This window comes from Pelodiscus sinensis, chromosome 1, assembly GCF_049634645.1.
Source record: "Pelodiscus sinensis isolate JC-2024 chromosome 1, ASM4963464v1, whole genome shotgun sequence".
NCBI classification, from domain to species: Eukaryota; Metazoa; Chordata; order Testudines; family Trionychidae; genus Pelodiscus; species Pelodiscus sinensis.
In genome coordinates, this window is record NC_134711.1 from 27,423,031 (window position 1) to 27,441,632 (window position 18,602).

The following is an 18,602-nucleotide window of genomic DNA, read 5'->3' on the forward strand; positions in this document are numbered from 1 at the left end:
AACGCGGCTTGAGTCTGGACGCAGGGGAAGTTTTTTCGGGAAAAGGCTACCTTTTCCCGAAAAAACCCCTGAGTCTGGACACGGCCTTAGTAATTTATTCCAGTGCTTAACCACCCTGAAGATTAGGAAGTTTTTCCTCGTGTCCCACCTAAACCTTCCTTGCTGTGATTTCAGCTCATTGCTTCTTGTCCTAGCTTTAGAGATTAAGAAGAATAAATTTATGAGAAGGTCATGTGAGACAGTATCAAAAGTCAAGATATACCATGTCCACAACTTCCCCTCCATCCACAAGGCATTTGTCCTTGACTTGCTGACTGTTACATATCTCCTTAACATCTCTATCTTCTAGATGTTTGAAAACTGATTGCTTAATTATTTGCTCCATTATCTTTCCTGGTAGAGAAGATAAGCTGATTGATCTATAATTACCCAGGTTTTCCTTATTTCCCTTTTTATGGATTGCCATTATATTTGCCCTTTTTCAGTCTTTTGAAATCTCTCCCATATTCCATGACTTTTCAAAGATAATAGTTAATGGCTCAGATATCTCCTCAGTTCCTTGAGTATTCTAGGATGCATCTCATCAGGCCCTGGTGTACTTGAAGACATCTATTTTGTCAAAGTAGTTTTTAACTTGTTCTTTTCCAATTTTTGGCTCTGATCCTCTTTTGCACTGGTATTCACTATTTAGATATCCAATCACCAACAACTTTCTTGATGAAAACTGAAATGAAGAAGTCATTAAGCACCTTTGCCATTTCCACATTTTCTCTTATTATTTTTCTTCCCTAATTAAATAAAGGGCCTACCCTGTCCTTGTTCTTTCTCTTGCTTCTAATGTATGTATAGAATGTTTTCTTGTTACACTTTATGTCTCTAACTATTTTAATCTCATTTTGTGCTTTTGACTTTCTCGTTTTGTCCTTATAACTTTGTGTTATTTGTTTATATTCATCCTTTGTAATTGTACCTAGTTTCTACTTTTATAGGTTAAGCCAGGGTGGTCTTTTGCCATACTTCCTATCTTTCTTCACAGTGAGTGTTTTGTCTTGTGCCTGTAATAATGTCTCTTATTATATCCTCCCAGTCACCATTTTCCCTGGTAGTTGGGAAGATATGGAGCAGGTGCAAGCCCATGACTTGTCAAGTCATCACAGACTTGATGGTTGCAGTTGTCATGAGTAAGGTCCATCTTTGATACAGTCTGATAGGTTTAGCACAAAATTGCTAACAAAGAAACGCAAGTTTTTTTCATAAAGATAGCCAGACTATGATGGAGGCGAAGGGTATATATGGAGGGATGACTGATGGGTTTCATTTAGACTGTAGCAAAAGTAGCTGAGCAGGCTGGGGGTGCAGCCATTGGCGGCACATGCTCCCTACTCCTTTGTGCCTCCTCCATCCCCAAGCACAGAGGAGGGAGGTGGGAGGAAGGCACCTCCTGCTCCGTCTCCTCCTGCCATGCCTCAGCCACCACGGATGCTGGAGCTGAGCCACTGTGAACAGCCAGCTTGAGCTTCGGCAGTCAGCATGGCCCGGCCGCAGCGGGTCACAAACTGGCAGCAGTCCATGGCCCAGCTGTTGGGAACTGCTGCTGTAAAGTATTAATAAAAGGCTTAACTTAAACACCACTATGGGCACATTCCCACACAGAGCAACATGCAATCATAGTGCTGTATTCCCTGTCTCCTCCCTTCTGGTCATAATTCTCAGTCATTCTATCATATCTTATTGTTTACTGGTCACTCTTTGAGGCAGGGGCTGTGTGTTTCTTTGTCTTCAGGGAAGCATATAGTGCACAGTTAGCTGCTATGAAATAATTAATAATAAAGTCAAACACCAGCTCACAATGAACTAAGAATCCCATATTTTAAATGCAAAAACATGTTTATTTGACAGATGTGATTAGTAAGGTGCTAATAATGAGAGAGAAATGTGTGATTTACATCTGGCTTGAAATGAAATCATGTCTTGGGGTATGTCTACCCTGTAGTCAGACGTGTGAATGTAGCACATGGAGACATACCCACTCTCCCCAGTTCAAGTAGGTTCCAATTGCGGTGAAGCCCCCACAGCAGAGACTTAAGCATGAGCTATAGAAGCCCATCTGGAAGGCTGGGGACTTACTCAGGTCTTTAATCAGCACTGGGGCCTGCTGCTGCAGCTTCACTGCTATTGGTACTAGAGCACCAGCTAGAACACAGCTAGCTCAGGTATGTGTTTGTGTGCTGCCATCACACCCCCATCTCCAGTACATACAGCATAAGGGCCCAGCTCAGTACCACAGGAATGGGTTTTTTTCTGCTTTCTGTGTTGGGAAAAACACAGTATTCCACATTTATGGCCCAGTCCTGCAGACCTCACCCACCTAATCAGGGCTGCAGGTTCAAGACTTAAGTCAGCATGGGCATAGGTGCAGGATGTGGCCTCTTCACAATAAAGGTGCCTGCCAAACACAAGGCACGAGTGTAACCCCACCAGGCAGAACCTGGGATCTCTGGAGCTTAGTGCATGAGCCTCTACAGCTTTGAGCTAAAAGCCAGCTGGCTCCCAGTTAAGTCTGTAGAGCACACTCATTCTTTTTCTCTATAAGTGGTCTAAGTGCCACTACCTGGGACTGTGAACCATGCCCAGTAGATGTGTAGGTTACACAAGCTGAAGGAACACTGCTATACATGAACATGCAGCTCAGCAAAAAACAGAATGACTGGCACGTGTCACTTGCTAGCTGGCCCTTAGATCCTAACTGTTCTTTACAATCAATGTACAATAGGTGCTACTCCAGCTCTCAGCCCTGATGCATCCCAAATTGATCTAGGAATAAGTGCTGGAACTCGGAGTAGAGGAGCTGCCGCATCCCCTGGCTTGAAGTGGTTTCCATTACATACAGGGTTTACAGTTTGGTTCATTGACTCTCAGTACTCCCACTATTCCAATTATTCCAGCACCCCTGGATCTAGGCATCCTGGCACAAGCTGATAGCATGTTATGTATGTGTCTCTCTGTAGGCCACTATAGAATGGAAGTGAATTGTGCTCAACAGAGTAACTCTCTTGAGAGATGTCCATGTGGGCTGTTTGTAGGGGTATGTGCTGTGGATTCTTCAAATAATGGAACAAACTGGACCCTATGTTTATTTTTGTTTGTTTGATAATTATTGAAATCAGAGTTATCTAGTTAGAAAGGATCAAAATTATAAAAGAAAAAAGACAATTGATTTACTAATAATAGAATCTTATGGTTTTGCACAATCTTTGCATGCACAAGAGAGGACATTTTTGTACTTGAAGTCAATTGTTTTCTTGTTGCAAATAAGAATACCAGACTGATACTCAATTTCATCTTCCTGGCAGCAGCAACACTGGCGTTCTTTGTAATCAAAGCTAAAGGGAAGAAAAAAGTTGTTAATAAACTGCATTGTTTTGAAACGTTAAATACAACTTCAAAGTGCCAAGATTTAAACTTGCGTGGTGGGTGACCACCTTCCTTGGGGAGTCAGTCTCCAGCCCCACCCCTTCTGCCGGAAGTCCTGTCCTTTCCATGCCCATTAGCCCTAACCCTCCCATTGTGGATGCTGGACCCTGCTTCCCAGCTCTGGAGCCCAGGGTTGCTAGGAAGCATGGCCCCAGGTCCCCTAACCCAGAGAGTCAGGCAGGCAGTATGGCCCCAGGCACCTCAGGCTATGCTGCCTGACTGGCCTGCCCACTCATGAAGCCCCCCCTCCCCACAGCTGAGCTTCCAGTCCCATCAATGGGTGGCTGGAGAGGCCCCAGGGGGCACTGCAACCTCAGCCTGCCGGCCCTAGCCTCTAGAAGCAGGCCCTCTCAGAGAATGATAGAAACCCAGGCCACTTTGATTTTAGAGGCTCCACCTACTTTGTGCCCCTTTTCCAAGGCCCCACCCCTGCTCATTCCATCCCATTCAGTCCCTCATCCTTCCTCCCTTCATCCATCAGGGGCAGAGGGTTTGGATGCAGACTCTGGCCTTGGGTACAAATTTGACGCAGTGACTCAATCAATATGTAAGATCAGATTTTATAGAGTCAATAATAACAACAACAACAAATTGGCTTGATAGTGCCTTTTTGCATCAGATTGAGATGTTAGGCTGCGATTGGTGGAAAACTCAGTTGAAATGTCAATACCCTATGCTACTGATTTGGACTCAGAAAGGATTGGGTCCCATTTATCATGAATCTTTGAATATCTTTAAGAAGCTGTTCAATGTTATCCCTATGAACATCTAATGTAGCATTGCATGCTTCAATTACATGATTAGTTTCATGGATCATTTTTAGTAGCTTCATCCACATGGATGACTTTGAAATGCATTCAAATTTGGATGTATACTTCTGAATTGACTTAAGCTCAGTGTGAGCATGTGCTGTGAGAATAAGATATTCAAGCTCACTTAAAGCCTTTCTCACAGAGTCCAATGCCATGCAACTGGTTTAATATCATCAATTCAAGCTGACCATCTTATTGTTGACATTCTGTGAAGGAAAACAGGCAGATGTTGCTTCAGAATTTCCCACTTTCAAGGATTGCTACTGAAGAGGTTGTACAATTGCTGGATTGTTCCAAAGTATGTGACTGCTTCCTTGCATGATTCAGCACAATGAATGCTGACAAGATTCAGTGTGCAGTTGCCACAACTGGAGAAAATACAGTTTGGATTTTGCTCAAGAAGGACTGCTTGTACTCCAGTGTACTTCCCAGCAATATTGGATCCACTGTCATAGGACTGACCAATGCAGCCTTGAAAATTTAATTTGAAGCCTTTCAGAATTTCTAATACATGAGCGGTGATTTATTTTCCAGGGTTTTTTTGTGAAATTATCGAACAAAATGAATAGTTCAATTGAAGCTTTTGAATTTCCTGCATTTTTAACATATTGACCAACCAAGGTCATCTGTTCTTTATGAGAAAAGTCTGGAGTTGCATCAATAATAATAGAAAAGTATTTTGCATGTCGTATCTCTTCAAGAATTGTTGTTTGCACAAATGTTCCACACATCTAAATAAACTCGTTTTGTATTCCAGTAGACAGATAATGAACTTCCATATATTTTCCGCTGCCTTGTGATTCACAAACACACTTAACATGGCCTGATAAAAGTGTATCATACTTGCTAAGAAGCTCAAGTACAAAGTTTTCATCATCAGAACTGGAAGTGTCACTGCCAGTATGGTCACTGTCTAATGGCTGAGGCATCTTTCTGTGAGAAATTATGTTATTGGCTTTAAACTCTTAACTGGTGCTTCACTCTGTTGCTTTCACCATCTCTTACTTGCACCACTTTCAAATCTTCGCTTCATTTTTAGAAAGGGTTTCTTTTAAAACACAGTAACACACAATAAATTAATTTGCTAACTCCTTTAGATACTGTTCTGTATTTTGTTCTGAAAGTTGCTTGAATAACTATAGAGAGATTTTATTTACAGTTCCAGTGAGGGTTTATACCTGAATCAAACATAATAGAAATAATGGATCTAGTGAGGAACAAAGGCCCAGATACAAAAAGTTATTTAAGTGCCTAATTTCCATTGATTTCAAGGGAGATAGGCACATAAATACCTTGGGTTATATGGACCTCAACTTCTTCTCTCACTGACCTTCCCTTCATGCAAGAACATCTTGCGAAAGGAAAGATATTCAGACTTTCAACTCTTGGCATTTCCTCCTCATTGTCATTCCACTGTAAGGAGCTTTTCCCACTGCAATGCTTCTTTTTCTAATCCAGCAGATTTCTTGGGATCCACACATATTTTGGGATCAAAAGCAGAAGCTTAAGGCCTCTACATAGCTATACTCCTAATGCTTACATTCATCCTCTGCTGCTACCTACTGCTGTTTACAGAGCATCAACACCTCCCAAATGGAAACTACCATTCTGTAGGAAAGCAGCTGATATCAGATTCCAACTTCTCTCACTCCTGGATCCATCAAGCCTCATACCATACTCACATGGTGGCTTCTCTGTGCCTGGGCATACAGGGATCATGATGTGTGCTGAAATCAATTTTTCCTGACTTTTTCTATGACAGTTACCTATAATGGGTTCATCTCTCCTAGAGTTATGTAAGCACAGGAGAAAAACAGGTACTCCATCTTTTATAGTATCATTTAAAAAATCAAATAATTTGTCTCATACAATTGAGCATCTCAAAGACATTTCCAATAAGAAATCAGTTTGAATTTGTTTAAATACAGCCTGATAACTTACTTTTCTTTTTTGCTGCAATGATCGCTGCATTTGGAAGCATTAACTGAAGTGCTACAACGTTTGTGTGTATACTCTATGACTGTAGGTACCGGCTTGCACGTTTTCTCACCTAAAAGAGAGATTACAGTTATAAGAGAAGACTTGTATTGAATAGCACTAGTTAAGAATAAATGTGCCTATGCTGATTATATATCTTTTTCCTATATATTTGAGACTGTCTGATTCTCTGTCCATCTGTTTGTTCAAGAAGTTCTCCTGAACATTAAGATCTAGGACCACCAAATTTGGCATACAGCTTCCTCTTATAACTTAAAGCAAGGTCAGGGCTTGGTTGTGCCAGGAAAATGGTTTTCTGAGAAGCAATCCCATTCCAGGCACATCCCATACAGAAAAGAGACAGAATTACCAGGCAGATTAAAGGGGCTGGCTGGGGATGTCCCCCTCCCCCATCCAGGACTTCCCCAGCTCTCAGCCTCCTACCCCAGGTGCCCTTTAGGGAGGGCGGAGGGGGCTGAAGGCCCCCCCATTCGTATGTGAGTATTGCTATCTGTTCCCCTTTGTCAGTAAGCGAGGGGAAAATGTGCAGTTTTCTTCATTCCAATCTCTGGCTGGTAAGCACAGGGAAAGAAGAACCTGGATTAGCCCCAGCTGGGAGACAAGGCTCTGTCTACTGGAGCTGCAATGGCCATGGAGAGGCACTTCTCACCTGGCCCCAAGATGCTACAGTGAGAGAGGTCTGGGGTAGGCCTCTCTCCCCTAACCAGTCTGCACACTGAACCCCTCATCCCCAGTCCACCCTAGTGCAATAACTTAAATGAAGCATGTACATTTTCATTGTATTTAAAAAACCTAAAATTAATTGAGTTAAAGACCCAAACAATGCTAGGTAAATTTTCTAGTTAATTAATAATTTAGAATGTTCTGCAGATAAGATTGATGGGCTGGGTATTCCACAGTAAGTTTTGGATGTCCAGATATCTCAGGTTCAAAACTTGAAACAATGGAAAAAAGGCTTGATTCTTCGGAAAGTGGGTGGCTCAGCAGTACGGTCTAAATATCAAGTTCTTTTAAAGGTGATTTGTGTTAGCCATCTACAGTCACTAGTAATTTCAAAAATATTGAGCAAGATTTTTACTTGCAAATAGTGTTTTAAATTAGTTTAAGCAAAAAACCAAACTGGGTAACAAATATTGGCTAGTAAATAGCTGGTTAGGTCATTTTCCTTCGAGTTACAAATTGGCCACAGAATAATGCCCAATAGGTTTTCAAATTCAAAAGATTTTGCTATATTCTTGGCTTGATATCCCACACGGTGGCATGAATTGTGACTATTACAAGGCTAGATTTACAAATAGTTTTTTTTTAAAAGCCAATCATACTTTGTTTAAAAAAATTCAAAACCACATTTCAACAAATTGTAATGGAAGTTAAAAAACCTCCACAATAAAACAGCAATTAAAATAGAGTTAGTGCTTCCAATATCTATCTATCTATCGATCTAGAGCAAAATATACTTACAGGAACGGAAACAGCAGCAGTCTTTCATATCAGCAGTCTTTTTGTGTTCCTAAAAAGTAAAATAAATACATTAGTGTCTAACTGGAATGTCTTCTCCATAATAGTATCTGCTAGTAGGGCACAATACTGATCTTAACTCTATTAATGTTCTATGTACCAAATTAAACTGTTATGAAAAGATATTTTCATCCATCCTAAGTTTGCAACCGAGTTCCAGTAGAATTCACCTATTTTTCGCTTTTTTATAACTATAGTGGCCTGAAAAATTGCCAGTTTTGTTTGAACAGTAAGGTGATAATTTACAAGTTAAAATGAATTTTTCTGCAAAGTTTGAATAACATTTATCATGCTCTTTTGGAGTTACAGTAAATTACAAATTACTTGGTATAACATTTGTCTTATACTTGACTCTTTTTTTGTGTCTTTCTAGTTTGAAAAAAGCTCATTACCATCCTTGGAAAGAAGAAGTTATTCACCCTGTGCAGTAACAGTCTTCGAGATGTGTGTCCCTGTGTGTGCTCCACTCAGGTCTCGGTGCATCCCTGCACCGGGGATCAGAGATTTTCAGTAGCAGTGTCCCTCATGCCATGCCTACGCACTCAGGGCGCCCCCCCCTCAGAGGCTGTGGAGTGCGCGCATTGTGTGAGTCCCATCTGTTCCTTTTCTACCTGAAGTACCTGAAGACTCCAAGCAGAGGAGAGGACGGGAGGGCAGTGGAGCACCCACAGGGACACACATCTTGAAGAACTACCGTTACTGCACAGGGTGAATAACTTCTTCTTCTTCGCTGAGTGGTGTCCCTGTGGGTGCTCCACTCAGGTGACTCCATAACAGTATCCGCCCAATGGAGGTGGGCACTGGAATCTCTCTAAGTGAAAGGAAGAAGAACTGCATCTGCTAGAGATGTAGAAGGCACCGGCCCTTTGCGTAGGGCATAGTGATGCATGAAAGTATGGTGCGAGGACCTTGTGGCTGTTCTACAGATGTTCGCCTGTGGTGCGTTCTTAGTTTGTGCCTCAGCTCTCCTGGTTGGCACTGATTAGCGTTTCTCTGCGGTACCAGACGCTGATGGTACTGGGGAACGAGAGGCTCTAGACAGCTCGGACAGGGAGCATGCCAGGGAAGCCCTTGAGGCTTGAAAGCCTTTGCGAGGCGAGGAAGCTGCCCTACTGGAGGGCTTTTGCTGCACCCGCATGTCCTTTGGTTTGTCCCTTGGTGACTGAAGAGACTTTTCCCAGGGAATTGCTTTGAGCCGCGATTCTTGGTCTTTTCTCACCCTTGCTGACATGCTCAGCCAACACGGGCATTTCTGTGCCATGTGAGACTCCCCTAGGCATTTGACACATGAGGAATGGCCATGTGAAGTAGGCATTGAGTCTCTGCAGGAGTCATATCTTTTGAAGCCAGGGGAACCCGGCATTGTAGTGGAAAAGAAAAGCCACCGCGGCTGCCGCTTTTTTTTAAAAGTTAACATTGAGAAGGTTAAACTAAGTAAAACTATGAGGTAAAAGGAAAGAAATATGTAAGGATTCAATTTTTCTCTCTTAGGAGGAAGAGCACTGCTGAGCTCCGTCTTCAGCCAGGGACGATTGAAAAGGAACTAATGGGACTTGAGCCACGCACTCCATGGCCTCCAAGGAGGGAGAGGGGGAGGAGCTGAGTGTGCAGGTGTGGCACGAGGGGCACTGCTACTGAAAATATCCGATCCCCGGCACAGGGACGCACTTAGACCTGAGTGGAGCATCCACAGGGACACCAATCGATGAAGAACTTTGAACCACATTAAATCTCTTTGGAAACTCATGCATAGGTAATATTAAAAAAAAAAAGTTTTAAAGAAAGGAGAGAATGAGGGAGCTAGTAACTCCATACTGTTCCTCCACAACAGATATCTTTAGAACAAAGAAACATGCAGCACAGAACAGCCAAGTAAATTGACAGGCAAAACTTTGATAATTTTAATTTGAGCTCACAGTTATGTATGTACACCAAGGAGCACTACAGTTTAGAAAATCTCCAAATATGGAAATGAGCAATCAAAGGAAGATAGATAAATATTTAATTATACTATCAACCCATACGATAAAAACTTTTAATTAAATGTGCACATATAAATAATATACAATATTCCAAACTCCCTACAAATCCTTAATTCTGTCTATCCTAGAGCCACTCTCCATCTATTCAGCAAAAAGAAATTTTGAATTCACTGGTTACAAATTAAAAGTATAACACACTATGCAGACGTGTTGGTTCCCAGGCTTCTTTGAGGTAAATAATTCTCCTCTCTCCCCCAACTATAAAAAACTCCAGGACTTAGATGGGTGTTTGTGTGTTTCAGGTCTTCAGCTGCAGAGGCAGAGAGCAGCTTGAGGCTTCTTCCCTGTGAGGCAGCAAAGCTAGGGGCTTGGAGCATCAGCTGCGAGGGCAGGTGTGGGAGAGGGCTCGGAGGTTCTTCCCTGTGGAGCACCAGAGCTCCTGTCCCATGGGATGCTGGGCTCCCGACTAGCAAGGCACGGGGAATTGGGACTCAGGGCTTCTCCTGCGGGGTAGGGTCCTTGTCCTGGGAGGCTTGTGGTTCTGGGCTTCAGCTGTGGGATGGCAGAATTTAGGGTATTCAACCCAGAGGATTAACCAAGTATTAGCCCTGAGGGTATGGAGGCTTGAGGCTTCCAACCTGTGGGATGCCATGGCTCTGGGCTGCCTCCCTGTGGAGTGCCATGGCTCTGGGCTTTAGTCCTGCATGGTTGGGGGTTTCAGGACTTCAGCTGTGGGGTACCAGGACTCAGAACTCTCAGCTTTCTGGCTTGGGCTCCAGTCCTGGGCCCTAAAGCCAACCTTGCTTTTTGGATCCACTGAAACCAGCTTGTGGCCCCCAATGGGGTGCAGACCCACAGTTGAGAACAGCTGAACTAGACAATGGTCTGTCAGCCATATTGTCATAGATGGGTCCTGGTTTGTAAGAGTTTGTAGCATATCACACTAACAGATGGAAAATCAATTTCCTTGTTGTTACTGACACTGATGAGACATAAGTGGGGCCTAGGCCTTGGGCTAATCCTCTGCACCCTGAATAAATTAGTGTATGAACATGATTGTTTAATCAAATACTTCATTAATTAATAGTGTGCTAACAACTTAGTTACATATGGCAAAATATGCATTATCTAAAGTGCTAGTTGAAAATAATGATACTCGTTGAGGTGTATTTGCCAAACACTATTCAGGCAGCTCTGCTTGCAAGTACATTTTTTCGTGACTAGGGCTAGGAAGCAATAACATTTCACAGTGTGGAAGAGCATGAAGCCCTCTTGGAAATGATACAAGGGAATGTCAGAGATGATTTATTAGGAAACCTTTGCACTGGACATTAGCTATCTGCTCCATGCCAGAGGCTTTCTGAGAGCTTAAAGACATACCAGCATGGGGAACATAAAAGGAAAACAACCCTGTATGGTAGGGTGAGGTTCCTTCATTTGGTCTCCTTATTGCAGACAATATTCACAGAGAAGTTGTGGCAAGTTCAAAACCCAATGCTTTATTCACAGTTCAACCCTCCTCAAGATGTTTACATTCTCCCTAGGTAGAGGGTGAGAGTAGATCAAGATCTCACTTCTCTGAGGGTATGTCTACACTACCCCGCTAGTTCGAACTAGCGGGGTAATGTATGCATACCGCACTTGCTAATGAAGCCCGGGATTTGAATTTCCCGGGCTTCATTAGCATAAGCGGGGAGCCGCCATTTTTAAATCCCCGCTGCTTCGAACCCCGTGCAGCGCGGCTACACGGGGCTCGAACTAGGTAGTTCGGACTAGGTTCCTATTCCGAACTACCATTACTCCTTGTGAAACGAGGTGTACCGGTAGTTCGGAGTAGGCACCCTAGTCCGAACTACCTAGTTCGAGCCCCGTGTAGCCGCGCTGCACGGGGTTCGAAGCAGCGGGGATTTAAAAATGGCGGCTCCCCGCTTATGCTAATGAAGCCCGGGAAATTCAAATCCCGAGCTTCATTAGCAAGTGCGGTATGCATACATTACCCTCCTAGTTCGAACTAGGAGGGTAGTGTAGACATACCCTGAGAGCTTTGGCTTCTATAGCTATTCTTCCCAACTGACCTCTTGAGCTGAGCCACCTTTTTAACTGGGTAATTATTCAGTCCTTAACACATTATTTCCCTAATTTGCCCCACATGGGGATGATTACCAAGAGCCCAGCCTAATGTTACTCACCTTCTGCTGCATCCTGGTTTACTTCGATATATTTTTTGTCTGTGAGCTATGTATTTGTTATCTGGAATGCCAAAAGGTACCTCAAACATGAGACACATCATATATTTCTGAGATTTAATTTGGCCCATCGAGTTGAGTAGGTACTTTGTGTTGCTGTTCTCCTCTTATACACACTGAAAAGTAGCATGTAATGGGATAAAAGCAAGAGCAGTAAACAGACGCAAGGGAGGTCTGCAATAGTACTCTGTAGCCCAACTGATGTTATCTGAGTCACTTTCCCATAGCTCACTGGAACGTTTAAGATGAAGTGAGAAATTCAAATGTCAAAATGTAGTGCACTTAGAAAGAAACTGCTGCCTTGTATATAGAATGACTTCAGCCTCCTCTCTAGGGACATGTTTTTTCCACATAGATGTCCTCTGAGGTGCTTTAGAATGTTATAACCATGTCTCGGAAGAAGGGAGTCTCTAACAAATAGATGGAGTAACTTCAGCAAACACAAAGTTATCCATGTTCTACCCCTCGGCCATGCTTAGTTGCTGTTGAGAAATGTTCCAGTTCCCCCACCATGACTGTTCCTCTTCAGAGGCTGGGAACACTGTTCCGCCTTCATGTGTTCACTGTTTCAATTAGCATTTCTTCACATTTATCTACCTCTTGACACATTGCATTACTGTAATCACACATTTATTAACACAAATTCCTACTGTATAATGACAAACTATATTCTGATATCGGCAGAAGATTAAGTTCAGACTCTAATGTAATCAATGGTGAGCATCACCCTGACATTTTATGAGACCAGAATTTGGTTCTCAAAGAATACAGGAAAGGAACCCACAAAGGCCTCCAGGACAGAGGCTGAGGTCACTGTGCAGGTGCATATAAGGAGGATATTGAACCAGGATGCAGCAAGAACTGCCTCTATTGTCAGATAGATAAGCGAACATCCAACAGGCAGTGCAAATGTCAAAGGACATACAGTTTAAAACCAGATTTCAGTTTGACTTCCAACATCTAAGTAATTAAAAAAGGTGATAAACGATATCCTGACCTTTTTCATTATCATGCAGTTCATTATTTTTCACAGAGTAAAAATCTTTGACAAATATCAGTGGATGTTTCCCCATTACTACTTAACAATAAATGACTCCATGCATAATAAAATAATACAACAATATTCTATAAATGTGTGCCAAACTCCTGTAATAATACTAAGGTAAATAAGAGTGTTTGGGTCGGTCATTGTAGAATACTGTTGAATTTTTTAAAAATAATGTATCCTTCAGAACATAGTAAGTTCAAAGATGACAGGATCTTGACTGATAGGTCCTCATTCAAAAGGTTCTCAGTCAGTAAGATACATGAAATTTATTTGACCCACCTTGAAAGCATTAACAACTAAGCTGACACTTCTGTATTCCATTGAAATAGGTATTTAAAATCTGATACATAGATCACTAAAGTAGCTCATCTGGAAGCCAGTTAAATCTATTAACTTATACATGCGAATACAAAAATTATTATAGTATGTCATGGTGACCTGTAAACCTTCACTTATTTTAAGATGTTGTCAGTGCCCCTCACTGTTACAAGTAAGGGCTATATAATATTGAAGAATTGTACAAAGAAGAGTACAATTCCTCTTTTCCATGATCCCTGGAAGTACGAGTGATACAGCAACAGAAAAAAATAAAACACAGTTAATTAATTCGTCTAGGATGACCAACAAACACATATTTTAATTTTTCACTCTCTCTCTACAGTATTTCAGATGCACTGGAAATGTAGAGAAGAAGCGCAAATGGACCAATCTACTTTCCTAGTCTCACCTTAATGCATGGAGGTTCAACACCAGAAGCATCGACACCATTAGACTGGAGCAGCGGGCAACATATGGAAAACCAGAAAAGCCAAGCACAGAGGCAACCAGCAGCAAACATGGGGAGGGGAAAATGCCTCTTGCTTTCAAATGCCATTGTTGTAGAGGCAACTGTTTTGGGGAGACAGAGGGTAAAGTGATCCTTCCCTTGCTTTCCCTTTATGTGCTACTGCTCCTCAGCAGCAAGAGGTCTAATATCCCTGTGCTCACACCTACCCTGCCCCTTTGTTCTCATTGGATAACTACGTAACAGAGCCCAAACCCCGCTGTACTCGGGAGGAGGGAGATGAGGGGTCCTGAGATGGCTGACAGAGATTAAAGAGAGAGAGAGTCTTGTGGGGAAAGCAGCCTCCAGAGAGTGTGTTGCCTGATTTTAGAGGCTCTGACCGGAAGATAAGGTTCTTGTCCCAGCATCACACTACACAGAATTAAATGTGGTGAGTTCAATATCTCATAAGGACCTTTGGGGTGTAAACCAAGTACACTGAAGCTGAGGACAAAACACAGCCTTACAGACTTATTAAAATAAGTCCAAGCCACAGAACCAAAAGAGAGTAATACACTACTGGGAGTACCAGAGGTATCATTCTTTAAAAAAAATCTTGTAGATTAGTATATTCAAACCCTTCTTTGGGGACCTGATGGCAAGAGACAAAGGACCAGCCTTGCCTCTGGCATGCCAAATAAGTACAATGGGCAAGGTTCCTCAATACCCAAAATAGACTAGACTCTGAGGGTCAAATGCTGAGTAGCTAAGATAACAGTGGACATCCAATAGATATGGTTGTTTTCTCTTTTATAGAGCCTGAGCACTAGCACAAATATTCATGCCAACACCCAACCTTCCATGCCAATATCTATCTCCCACATATAATAAAAGCTGAAGGAAAAATTCAGAAGTAGCCAAACAATCCTAATACCAGGAGTTCTCAACCTTTTTCTTTCTGACTCCCACCCCTGCAACATGATATAAAAACTCCAGGACCCAACTGGGGAGCGGGTGTACTCAGATCTTTAGCTATGGGCAAGGAGGGAAGAAGCTTGGGGTCAGGGCATTAGGGTTGAGGCCTTAGGGCTTGGGATTTCAGCCATGGGCTACTAAGGCTTGGAGATTCTGCCCCACTGGGTGCCAGGGCCTTTGGCTTCAGTCACAGGGTGGCAGGGATTGGGACCTATGACCCATGGAGTGCAAGGGCTCAGGGCTTAAGAACATAAGAACAGCCACATTGGGTCATACCAAAGGTCCAACTAGCCCAGTATCCTGTCCTCTGATAGTTACCAATGCCAGGTTCTCTAGAGTGAATGAAAATACAGGTGATCACGTGACCCCTCCCCTAACATCCATTCCCAGTTTCTGACAAACAGGGACACCATTCCTTCTGACTCATGGGGTGATGGGGCTCTGAACTTTAGACTTGTGGGATGGGGGGCAGAGGAACACTCAGGTGTTCTGTGCCATAGGATGCAGGGGCTCTGGGCTTCTGCTGCGGGGCTCAGAGCTTTGGCCCTATGAAGTGCTGGTGGCTCAAAGCTTGGAACTTCAGCAATGGGCACAAGGGCTCAGGGGTACAAGTTTTCTGACCTGGTCCCCAGTCAGTCTAAAGGCAGCCCTGCTTCACAGACCCCTTGAAATTAGCTTGCAGATTTCCAGAGGTCTGTAGATCCTTGATAGAGATTCACTGCTAATATCATATGGTGGTTTTTCCTTTTATATGGCCCAAGGACTAGCACAAATATTTATGCCATTACCTAACCTTCCATGTCCGCATATATCTTCCTCCCACATATAATATCAGAATACACTTATTCCATAGGCTAAAATGACCATACATATTCATGTCAATTAGCTCATTCTCAAACCTGTTACTTCCTGCCCAAACTGGTTTATGATGATTACTTTCATGTTCCTGCTGTAGTCCCAGTGATCACCGTCTCCTGTTAAGTTACAACTTCTATACTTCAGTAAACATGTCTAGCTTCCCCCTCTCTAAAAGAGCGACCCGTTAGGCCATTTATCTATGCCAAAGATCACAAACCTACTTAACAATAGACTAAGTTGCTTAACCTAATCATACAGAATACAGTCCTGTAGATTCTTTGTGTCACAAACATAATAGAAAAAAATGAATATAAAAATACAAGCCAAATACTATAAAACAAACAAGCAAACCAATAAATAAAAGCAGAATATAATAAAGCGACCTACCAGGGTAGACCTGGTAATGTAAGCCATCCTTTAGGCCATCTCGTGAGAACCCTCTACTACCCGTCCTTCAGAGTCATAGTCAGATTAAATGACCTAACGTTCTCTTCTGGTTTTAAAGTCTACACATATCTGGAAAACTGAGTGTGACATCTTGGCTAGGTCTACACTCGCGGCTTCTTGCACGAGAAATATGCAAATGAGGCTAAGTGTGGAATACTGCCGAGCCTCATTTGCATACCTAATGAGCCACCATTTTTGCAGAAGAGGCTCTTGCGCCAGAAGGAGCTGTCTACACTGCCCCTACTTGAGCAAGAAAAACCCTCTTGCGGAATGTCACTACGCTGATTATTTTCAGCCCCTCCCATCCAGGTATCCTCAGCGCATTTCGGCAGGAGTCCCCTCCAAGATGGAGCAGTAGGCAACCCCTACGCTCATAGGGCCCTGGGTCAGGACATGGTGGAGCAGGGTGGCCCAGGCCCCCCTACCAGGGGCAAAACCCTGACTCTGGCCATTAGGCATTACTGCCCTGCAACCAGGGGCACTTAGTGACTCTGGCCATTAGGCCCTAGTACTCTGGGGTCGGGGACATCTATTAATTGTGACTAGGAGACCGTTAGCCCTGTGGAGCAGACTGAGAGTATTGCACGGGGCAAGGGAATTATGTACTAGCAAGTGGGCTGCGAGTCTGGTGATCAATCAAGTGCAGCGTCTGCATGTTGGAATAGCCATAGTCACGTGACAGGGTGGGCAGACCCCGCCACAGTTGGATATTAGGAAAAACTATTTCACAGGGAGGGTGGTGAAGCACTGGAACAGGTTACCTAGAGAAGTGTTGAAGTCTCCATCCCTAGAGGTTTTTAAGTCCCAGCTAGACAAAGCCCTGGCTGGTATGCGGTTAGTCCTTCTTTGGGTGGGAGTTGGACTCTTTGACCTCCTGAAATCTCTTCCAACCCTATCATTCTATGATTCACAGCTGATTACACTGCCAATCTTGATGGGGTACAAAAAGCTGTCAAGCAGATAAAATCCATAAGTGATGTGATCCCATCAGAAATGTTTAAAGCTGATGGTACCCAGCTGATACACTGTCTCACCCATTTATTTATCACAATTTGGGAGAAAAAGCAAGTCCCCCAGAACTTCAAAGATGCCCTAATTGTACACACATACAAGAGAAAAGGTGACGGTGCATGCTGTGATGACCACTGGGGCATCTCACTACTGTCTATAAATGGTAAGATACTGGCCTGCATCGCCTACAACTGGCTGTCTTTACATGAGTTACAAATGGCATCATTCAAGATTAAACTAGATGGGTTTATGAAGGGGATGGTTTGATGAGATAACAGGATCTTGGTAACTAATTGACCATTCATTATCAGTGGGAAATAGGTCAATGGAGGGATGATAGGAGTTACTATAGAGAACTTTCTGGGTGTCTGGCTGGTGAGTCTTGCCCACATGCTCAGGGTTTAGCTGATCACCATGTTTGGGGTCGGTAAGGAATTTTCCTCCAGGGTAGATTGGCAGAGACCCTGGAGGTTTTTCGCCTTCCTCTGTAGCATGGGGTACAGATCACAGCTGGTGGATTCTCTGCATCTTAGGGTCTTCAAACTATTTGAAGGCTTCAATATCTGAGATATAGGAAAGAGGATTATTCTAGGAGGAGTGGGCGAGATTCTGTGGCCTGCACTGTGCAGGGGGTCAGACTAGATGATCATAATGGTCCCTTCTGACCTTAAAGTCTATGAGTCATTCCTGAAAGTCAGCGTGGATTTCATGCCAGTCAAGGCACTGCCAGTATGATATTCACAGCCAGGCAGATCCAAGAAAAATGTGGAGAGCAACATCAGGATCTCCACATAATTTTCATTGACTTGAACAAGGTATTTGACACAGTCAACAGAAATGGGCTTTGGAAGGTACTTGGGCAAACTGTCTGTCCCAAAAAATTCATCAATGCAGTTCAGACCTTTGATGATAGTAGACTGGGTCACATCATTAACAATGAAGAGAAATTAGTGCCCTATAAAGAATCAAATGGTACAGAGCAAGGATGTGCCCGTGCTCCTTTCCTGTTCAACATTTACAGCAATTATGCTCTTAATTGCTTTCAAGAATTATAGAATTGGGCATACCTCTTCAGTTCCAAACTGGTTGCATATTCAACTTCTGAAGACCTCAGGCTCACACCAAAGCATTCACTACAACTATCTGTGACTGCCTGTTTGTTGGTGACTGTGCATTGTTGGCTCATTCAATCAAGGATGCACAGGAACTTTTTGATCATTTTGGACTCGCTGTGAGCCTCAAGAAGACAGAGATTATGTCCTAGTCTTTTCAGAAAGAGCCCAGCACCCCAGTGATCACTGCTGCTGTTACTGTTCTGAAGGCTATTGGTAAGTTTCTCTACCTTGGAAACATATTGTTCTCCAGCACAAATGCTGACGATGGTGTATCTGCTGGACTAGCCAAAGGCAGTGCTGCCTTCATAAGATTGACCAAACACTTACGGAATGACCATGGTGTTAAACTATTGCA

General features: G+C 43.1%; 1 protein-coding gene and 1 long non-coding RNA gene across 3 annotated transcripts in view; one reads left to right on the forward strand and one right to left on the reverse strand.

Moving 5' to 3' along the window:
- LOC142829146 (uncharacterized) overlaps positions 1–13,876 on the forward strand; it is a 40,870-nt gene extending 26,994 nt beyond the window's left edge. Inside the window, exons 2-3 of the long non-coding RNA XR_012903483.1 lie at positions 9,294–9,555; positions 13,740–13,876. This is a non-coding gene — a long non-coding RNA (uncharacterized LOC142829146). The remainder of the gene's footprint in view (positions 1–9,293; positions 9,556–13,739) is intronic.
- LOC106731797 (integumentary mucin B.1) lies at positions 1,712–18,602 on the reverse strand. Of its 2 annotated transcripts, none has more exons than XR_012903479.1 (4): positions 18,200–18,602; positions 7,746–7,794; positions 6,228–6,336; positions 1,712–3,383 (listed from the first exon to the last, which is right to left on the reverse strand). XR_012903479.1 is itself a non-coding variant. In XM_014572166.3 (4 exons), the coding sequence occupies exons 1-4, from the start codon at positions 13,914–13,916 to the stop codon at positions 3,236–3,238; spliced, it is 417 nt and encodes a 138-aa protein (XP_014427652.2). In that variant the 5' UTR covers positions 13,917–13,930; the 3' UTR covers positions 1,712–3,235. The 2 variants fall into 2 exon arrangements, 1 of the variants encoding a protein (XP_014427652.2); XM_014572166.3 differs by lacking the exon at positions 18,200–18,602 and adding an exon at positions 13,806–13,930.